We start from the raw sequence: 9,682 nt of genomic DNA, 5'->3' as shown, positions 1-9,682 counted from the left end.
CTGTAATAATTATTATGTCGCAACACCTGATTAGATATCAGCGACGAGAATAATGTATAATAATCTCCCTAAAGTAAAATTATTTTCAATCAAATACATGCCACATATTACATGTTCATAGGTTTATGTGTGAAATTTGTGCACATTACATTTTGATTCATTGGCATAGAAAATGTTAAAGCAATGAATGACCTGAAAACGCCATTTGCCAATAACTTTCTTTCAGTGCTCTTCAAACCTCAAGGTCTGGGACATCTCAAATGCTATTCGGTATGCCTTCTGCAATTTTGATGGCGGTAAGTTTCGTCAGTCTTTTTTCCAATGCTGAAGTACAATCACTCGTGCATGATAGGCAAATACATAATTTTTATTTTACATGTTTATAATAAATGTGCGTGTGAATGACTGAACCGCTATACCCATTGTTTTTTTTTTCCGATCAGCGATAACTTGTTAGATAGTCACTACGTTGTGTGAACATCATGTTTACAAGTCTTGCATATCATGTTAGTCCTTCTTTTCAGTTCGTATTATCTAATGTCCCTTCTTATCAGGTGGTCCGCTCATGGGTTATTGTTGTTTTGATTTTTGCTTACTTTTCGGTTTAGCAGTTTTGTTTGTTTCATTTCATTTGATTTGGTTGGTTGTTTTAGTTGGTTTGTTTTGCATAATTTTATTTAAAAGCGTTGCAGAAGGTTGTATGAAAACACGTTTGCCATATTATACTTGTCATTGTCTTTGATTTCCAGATCAAACTACAGTGACTTCAGCCGTGAATGAAATAACCAACAAGATCCCGGATGTTACGTTCCAGGAAACCACGTGTTCTGATTCAACCCATCATGTCAGTGTTCAGTCATCTGATTCGGGGTAATTTCTCATGAATGTAAAAAAAAAAATGTTTACAGGTGTAAACGTTAACCCCTGTTGAAGAGCTAGACCGTTGCATGTAGATAATGACAGGTTTACACGGGATAAAATGTACAAATTAAACGGCTGACAGGTTATGTCTCCTTTTCGATTTCCGTTTATTGTGATATTTTCATCTGAGGAAATGAAAAATAATGGTTAAGAAGTTCTTCGAATATTTGCCCGCTCTTCCCATTATGGCCCTAAATGCGCTGCGGGCACTGCAAATTATATCTTGTGATTTTGTTTGTCACTGGGGAACATAGGATCCCAGTCAATTTAAAACTCCTGCCAATCAAATTCATAAAATGGTCATTCAAATTCAACGATACTATATGCATCATTGTCTGTTGGTCATTCAATTTAACACAAAGAGCAATCAAATTTGTTTTAGCGCACTATACGAACAGAGGTGTTAGACATATACGAATTTGAATTGACGAATACCGTTGTTCATAGTGTCAAATTGGTGGGTGCACGTCACGAGGCCGACACCCATGAGTCATACAGCCAACGAGTCATGCAACTCACAAGTCATACAACCCGTGAGTTGTACAGCTCACGAGTCATACAAGTCCATGAATTCGAGCAGCTAACAAGGCCCTCGAGACCGACACATTAAGCCCCGTGTTGTGTCTGTCGAACTCGTGGGCTGTTTTTATACCTAGTGTCCAACTCATGGGCTTTATTTGTCGCACGCATGGGCCGTATGATTTGTGAGCTGTATCTCTCATGGACCTCATGTTCAGAAAATAGGTGATTTTTTGAGTGAAAAGAACTCGTACTCTGGTTTTGCGAACCAGAAGCCCTAAAAAATCCATTTTAAGAGATGGTCTGCAATGACCTTTAACTATATACATATGCTCAGATTGGAACGGTGAACTGGCTTATCAATTATAGAATGCAATAAAGCTGGGGTTTTTTTTCAGCCTCACTGGTGGCTAACAAAATTGTTTGATTGAATTCAGTTCAAATTCAGTTCAAATTCAGTTCAAATTTATTTCATATTTCCATTTTCTCAATGATGACATTACAAAATTATTGACAACAAAACAAGAGTACAAAATATATACAATCATGTCTTTTGATTGTAGAAGAAAAAGAAAAAGAAAATATACTTGACACAAATGTACATGGTCACATCGTATGAAAATGTCACTAGTAAGTATAAGAAATATGATGGGGCCTACATAAAAGCTTTAAAGCTTGTAAAACTGTAGGTTCCCGAGTTCATAGGCATATAATTTTACACGGAGAACGGATATGTTTGTCTTGACCAACTAAAATTACACCAGTACAAAAAAAAAAAAATAGATGAGTAATAAACTAATGAACCACATAGATATCGCACAAACCAGACTGCATACAAATCTCGCAGTGTTTGAATAACAAAAATGCTGCATTGTTAAAAGATGTATCGGTACCATGAAATAACTTAAGTAACTTGGTGCTGCGGACAAGGACAAAAGACTGGGAGCATAAAAAGGTTGCTAAAGGCTTGGTAGTGTGTATCCACTAAGTAATAACTATTTTAATTTGCGTTTGAAGGTGAATAAAGATAAGGAAGAAGTGATATCTAGAGGGAGATCATTCCAATATCTGGGTCCAGTAAATATAATTGTCTTCTTTGCAAAAATAGTGCGAGTACGGGGAAGGTGATAGGCGTCACTCTGGCGAGTGGGATAACAGTGGATAGAACGATTCCTTTTGAACATGTGGATAAAAACAGATGGTAATTCATTAGTTGTTAGTTTATACATGAAAATTCCGAGATTATAATAAAATAAGTCTGAAATTTTCAGAATTCTGTTTTGATGGAAAAAACAATTGGTATGGGCAAAATGATTTTGCCAGTGTGAAATCAAGTCGATTGTGTAATTGCATTTATTCAGCTACCTATTAAAGGGGCATTACAGACGATTTTCATTTTTTCATATCATGTAGTGCATAAATCAACAGCTCCGTGTATAGACTTGTGGAAATATCGTGGCCTTTGAGCAGAGAAACCAATAATCTGAAAATCTTAAACAAATTACACTGAACAGTGTTGATGACATAGGAGCCTCACATATTTCTGAAATGTAGCAGTGTAATTTCATTACTATACCGCTTGCTTAACAAGTTCACCTGTGTAGAATCTATGCATTCCTAATTCTTTTGTTCTGCTTCCTTGAGCCCCAATTCATGAATTCTTGTATTGTTACAAAATTGGTACAAATATTGAAAACATTGTTATGTTACAAATTGTTACAAATTTTGAAAACATTATTTTTCTTTATCCAGTCACTATAAATTCTGAAACTCAGTACCCAGTGTAACTATTTATATACCCAACAAATGAGAAAGTAAACACTTTTTCAAGTTTATGTTTCTCATAGAGTTTTTGGCGAAATGTTAGCGTATTATGTACCATATGGAAGGTAATCTAATTGGGTATCAACTTGGTGAGTCAATGAAAAGGAATACTTTACGCACGAGTGAACACCTTTGTTTTTCTCTTCCAAGGTATAAAAGTGAAAATTGAAAAAAAAAATGATCAAGTTGTCATTCATGCGTAAATGCTCTTCCATGTAACAATAGGAAGAAAATATAAATTTAACACAATAAAGATCATGGGTTCAGTTGCAAAAATATACCTATGATATCTGTAAAATCTTTAAAGCCCAGAAGAATAAAGGCTGAAAATATCGAAGAAAATGAAGAATATTCTGTCAAATCCTAATTCAAATGAAATGAGAGAAGAAGCCACATTAACAAAAATTGTAGAATTTTGAATTGATTTCTCAAATAAGGAAAATTTTTATTTGGTTCTTGAATTTGTCTCATGAATTCTTAAATTACTAAATTGAACGAATGAAATAAAGATATTCCGTTCATTTAATCATCTTTGAGCCCTTACTCCCAATGTCAATTGGAGTTTGATTTGACAGAAAATTCTTATTTTTCCGCCCTTAAGTTTCCCACTTTCACTTTGCTTGAGGTTATAAAGAGATAAAAAGAACGAAAATTCATTTTGTTTTGTTTTTTATTCGTGTCTCTCATTGTGTTAAACTGGTCTTTTGTTATCATTGTTATCTAAAAGGGCATTTGAAAATGAAAGACGATATGTCAATTTTGGCAATATGCACTTTTGTTCCTTGGAGGGCAAAAACAAATGTGTTCACTCATGAGTAAAGTTTCCCTTTATATTTACCTACTAAGTTGATAGCCTATTAAATTTCCTTTAATATGGTATATAATACGTTAATTTTCATCAAAATCTTCTATGAAAATTTTGAACTCGAAAAAGTGTTTACTTTTTTTTTTTTTTGCTGAATGTAGTTGTTCAAATATAAAAGTCTGAGAATCTTCCGGAGGTCCCCTTTAAAGTGACTCGCATTAACGATTACTCGGCATTGCCGATATGGTGGCGCTGTTACACCGCGGTGTCCACATAACATACTTGAAACTATCATCAAAAAAATGGTTTCTTAACAGGTGTTATTCACATATTGGACGGACATGTGGTGACCAGAAGGTCAACCTTCAGGCTTCTGCGTGCACAACTGTAAGTAACGCTGAGCAGACGGTTGTTGCATTCCTGTTCTTTGTTGTTGTTGTTGTTGTTTTGTGTGTGTGTGTGTTTGTTTGTTGTTGTTTTTTTTGGGGGGGGGGGGTTAGAATTAACACGAATGTTTTTGTTCACGCCAATTGAATTCGATCTTCAAACTCATTCAAAATTGTGAATGATGTTTATGATTACCTTTCATTTCAACCCATCAAATAACGGATAATTCCTTCAAGCATAAGAAGTAAACGATTGACAATATTGATATTTGTGGCAAAAGAAAGATTGGGAGGATTCTTGAAATGCCATTTTAATTTCTGCATGGTGGGAAAAAAAAAGGTCACACTCCTAACATCTCTGCTTGAACTATAGCAAGATGGGAAAATAATGTAACTGTCATATCTCATAATATCCGATTTTTAAAAAAAGAGAAATTACGAGAAGCACAATTATTTTGGAAGTTTCCATTCTCACTTTGGTTCTGTCTGTCTTCTCTACCTTCAGAACCTTTTTCATCTATCAGTCACCACGATATTTGACTGAAATCCCTGCAAAAAAAGGTCAAAAATTATTATTTTTCATGATATCTAATGATGTGTCTTTGCAATTTATTGCACTGGGAATGCGTGCAATTGTAATGGAAAATGTGAGATAAGACCTTCAAACCTTGGAATAAATTGTCGATTTGAATTAAGATGAACAATCAAATCCCGAATACAAGACGTTAGGCAATACATGTATTTCGATAGGTTTTTATGTATATAATTCATCGGACGCAATCGCCACTATCAAGTGTTGCAATCACATTATTACTTCGTTGGTGTAGGTAGGCGTCACCATTCATGAGTTTCTACACACACTGGGAATGTCCCACGTGCAGCAGAGGAGTGACAGCGCGGACTACGTCGACAAAATCGAAGCAAACGTAATGGACGGCTTTGTAAGCCAGTTTGCACCCAACCCAAACATGTGCTTGGAGTGCACTTACTTACCTTGCAGCGTCATGCACTACGGCGCCTACGTAAGATTCCATACATTGTTCTTACAAGATACACAAGATTCTTACATTATTCTAATTTAATTTTCAAGATTTTTTTCTCCAGTTGTTGCTGTTTGTACTTCCCATGAATAAGACCGCATTTTTCAAACTATCATAATGAGGACCAAGTGGGGGGGGGGGATCAAATGCGAGTTCCTGCTATCATTCAAGAACACAACACAAAAACCCTCAAAACTACTTCTCCGGAAAAAAAAAATCGTTAAGTTTGTTTTCCTTTTTTATGTGTGTTCCTCTGTTTTGTTTCTGCCACATGATATATTGTGTTCTTGACGTATAAAAACAAAAGTGCCGTTCTACCGTTAAGTTACATTTAAAGAATATATATCATGAAGACAATTGTACAACCTCAAATTAATGTCATTCTTTATATTATTCACTCTTTGTACTAATTTTTCTTTAAAAGAATATGCTGAAAATACAGGTGATAATAATATTATTATATTTTCGGACCAAGATGCTATTATAGATATTTCCCGTGTTACTTGATTTTATCACACATCGTTTATACAATCTTGTTTAAGCAAAACCGCTGATAAGCAGAGGTAGCCTTGGTTTTTGATCTCTCGCAATCGCTGTAGCGAGATGAGCTTGAAGTATATTATCGTCAATACATTTGCATGCTCCTCGTTTTTCTTGTCGTTGTAGGCGTTCAGCGTGAGCAAGGGAACTTCTCCGACACTCCAGCCCAGGGACCCCTTGAACCTGATCACGATGGGGATCCAGAAAGGGCTGACTGCATATGATATATGCACAATTAATAGAGAATATGGACTTACTGACGCAAGAAGTGAGGAAAGAGACACTAAGTAAAAATCGTGTTCCGCCCTCCCCGCTCGTCCCACCCTCCCCCCTTGCCCTCCCCCCTCCTCTCCCCCCCCCCCCCCCCAGGTGGTCTTCTGCACCGCACGGGGTTTCCCGAAATTTCGGGAAAAGGGGTATATTTTCGGGGTTAAAGGAAAATCCGAAAAATATTGGTTGATATAGGGGGGCCTTTAAGTATTTTTTATAGAATGTTTATCATTAGGGATAATTTTCAAATATTTCCCGAATACTAGTAATCCTGAAATAGGCTTCCGGGGTAGTTTTCAAATGACCGGGGGGGGGGGGGGTCGAAATCGAAAATTGGGGGTAGTGGAGCTCCTTGGTGTTTACCAAATCTCCCGAATGTACTTATACTGACGACATGTTTTTGCTGCAATACATACCGGGCCGCCCCTTCTCGAAAATTATTGTTCATTTTCGTCGACGAAATGACTGATTTGATTACGATTATAGGCTATGCGACACTTGCGCCCCATAAAAAACTACGGTCTTTGTGAATAAAACCATAGACAAGATTGTACCATCTCCGTGAATTTTGGGCCCTTGAGTCTTCTTGCGACGGGGCCCAGATAAGCTAACTTGATATTTTTTGATAAGTAAATTGTTTTCTACTATGTTTCACGGCAGATCCAGGGGGGTGGGCTGGGGTGGGGGGAGGGACCCACATATTTTTCTTTTTTTCCTAGTAAAAAACACATGGTCCAATTTTGTCACCAAAACCCAGTGTGTTATCAAAAATGGTGACAATAGTACAGGGGACCCCAGAAACCCCTCCAAAAAACACAGGAAAAAATTTTCAAAGCTGGAAATATTCTGAATATACCGAGCGGAATTTTTAATGTCATTTATAGTAGATCGATACAAGGGGTTTGGGCGGGGATTGTTTTTGTTTTTGTTTTGTTTTTATTTTGTTTTTTGTTTGGGGTTTTTTTTTCACATTTAAGTCTATTTTTAGCTGCATAGTCGAATTTTTCAAAAACACTGTGTACTTTTTACCAGTGTGATGGCATAAGAAAAATGGACCACCACGCCCCCATACAAGCTCTCAAAGGACCTCGCCCCCCTTCCCAAGTTTTGCAGTATTTTGAGGAGTCTGCAAGAATGCCTGGGTTGTTAACATTGGTAAAGAAACTGCGTACACAGGCGAGCGCGAGACCCCGGCTCCCTTGTTTGTGTTAGCGTTATCACTATATATATATGTATATATAATATATATATATATATATATATATATATATACATTAATTTGGCTTTTTGAATACAAAGGCAGATTGACAGGAGATAGTGCAAAAGTTAAAAACACACAACCAAGAGTTTTTGCTTGTAGCAATATACAGTAGGCAGATTGAATCGGTTTATCAATAGCTCGAATATCTTTTTTTTTAAAATGAATAGTGGCGAAAACATGTCCCATATCACCGTTTACATGCATACCCTACCAGTCTGCTATCAAATACCCATGTTAGCTATATAAAGTTTCACTTGCAACTATGCAAGCAATCATTGCGGGGGGTTATTAAATCAGAACAAATCAGAAATCAAGAGGAAATTCCAGGCCAGAAAAATGAAGAAAAGGATCTATAAGGACGTTGTCAGTCAATGCGGGTCGGTTTGGGACAACTGAACATCGAGGCATCGAAGCATTTTCTAACTTGCTATTATGCTGTGCAAAATATCATGATCAGCATAAGTGTTTCAGTCTAAGAGTCAATTCAAGCGACTAACACTGGATTACTGTATTTCCTGCCCTTTAACTTAGCTTATAAATCTAAAAACTGATGCTGCCCTTTCTTTGCCATTGCTCTGTCTGGGAGGCGTTTGTCAAAGCCTAAGATATTCTCTACGGTTTGTTATAGAAATTTTCTCGTGTTAACAGTTGAACGCTTTGCACAGGTGACCATCACATCATCACTGTAACTGATGATTTTTACTTTAAAAAAAAACAAAACAAACAACAACAGCAAATACTGAAAAAACGTTATTCACCGAACACAAGTTTATGGAAGGTACGCTTTTTCCTAGATATTAATGAATTGAATTTCATCTCATTATTCCAATAGCTTGCGATTCCCCTTCTGGCTGCAAATTTGGGGACTGACTTCGATGGGGAGTTTCGCTTGCGATTGTATGTGTGCCTCTGGCCTAACTGGGTCTGATTGTGGAAACCTTCCAAAGTGGTAAGAGTATTATGACCAGAAACATTTGCCAATAATTACCGATAGTCAGTTGAAAATCATGTTTATTTCTAACTTTACATAGTAGGCCTACTTCGAAAACGCGTCGATTGCAATATTGAACAGTATGGTAAACAATCTAATAAAGTCGCAGTTATCAACCGAGAAACTGCTTTTAGTTGAATTAAGTGGGAGAAAGTATCAATTTTGATTTGTAAGTGTCATTTTTTATATCATATTGTATATGCTGATGCAGCCCGAGAGTCAAAACATCACGTAAAAACAGGCCAACGAGAAATAATGTCCCATGAGGGAATGTCGAGCTGGTGGGGCCTGTTTTTATCTACTGCTGAGTTCATGGGTTTTCATTTGCCGAGTGCCCATCTCGTGGGTCTCATTTGCTTATTATAGTGTCTACCTCGTTGGTTTTATCTTATTTTGATGTCGAGCTCGTGCACTTCAAACATCTAGCTAGTGGTTGTATAACTTGTGAGCTGTGTAGCTCGAGTATCAGTGTTAATCGTATCAGTGTAAATCAGGGCTGTTTCTTGTGAAAGTGCTTGGAAACTCAAACCGTTCTCCAAAGCCGATTTTTGACACCTCCCCGATTAATACTAACAACAAAAAAACTGATATGGTATAATCTTCAAGTATAATTCTCTTGAAATTTATATGTCAAATTTGTGTCCGGATATCTTCAGTTGAGTAATTCCTATCTTTATGAAATTAATCTTTTGCGCAATTTCTATTGGTGCGTCGCCTTAATTCTAGCTACAGTCGTATATCGCACATTTAAAAAAATGAAAAGAAAAAAAAAGAAGGGATAGCAAAGAGAATCTATCATCATAAAATACATGGTCATTATGCACTAAAACATGAATCAGTTTGCCTTCCTATCTGTGAGGTAAACAGACCATTAAGCCCCGGTCACACAGCACTCCATCGTCACGTCCAAATCACGTACAAGAAGTTATGAAAAAATCTGGTGGGACGTGGGTCGTAAGTGGTATTTTTTGGGGTCAATTTTGGTTTGGCCGTGCTTTGTATACGGGGTATGGCCGTTGGTGGCTGTTTCCATTGCTGAAGCACTGTCTAAGCACGGCTAACCACGCCCAGCCACGTGTGCGTACGCGGAAAAAATTCATTCTTATTTTGTCAGCGATAAGCCGC

General features: G+C 36.9%; 1 protein-coding gene across 1 annotated transcript; it reads left to right on the top strand.

Moving 5' to 3' along the window:
- The first annotated feature begins 204 nt into the window (after positions 1-204).
- LOC139716453 (zinc metalloproteinase nas-36-like) lies at positions 205-8,436 on the top strand. The gene is made up of 6 exons (XM_071627999.1): positions 205-296; positions 750-870; positions 4,387-4,456; positions 5,283-5,477; positions 6,162-6,303; positions 8,399-8,436. Exons 4-6 carry the CDS (start codon positions 5,322-5,324, stop codon positions 8,434-8,436), a joined length of 336 nt encoding a protein of 111 aa, XP_071484100.1. The 5' UTR covers positions 205-296; positions 750-870; positions 4,387-4,456; positions 5,283-5,321.
- Positions 8,437-9,682: the final 1,246 nt, after the last annotated feature.

The sequence above is a fragment of the Diadema antillarum genome, unplaced genomic scaffold (assembly GCF_040938485.1).
Source record: "Diadema antillarum isolate AM-2024a unplaced genomic scaffold, OU_Dant_1.0 scf00000065, whole genome shotgun sequence".
Lineage (NCBI taxonomy): Eukaryota > Metazoa > Echinodermata > Echinoidea > Diadematoida > Diadematidae > Diadema > Diadema antillarum.
The sequence above is the reverse complement of the archived record's forward strand: the minus strand, read 5'-3'. Positions and strand labels throughout refer to the sequence as shown.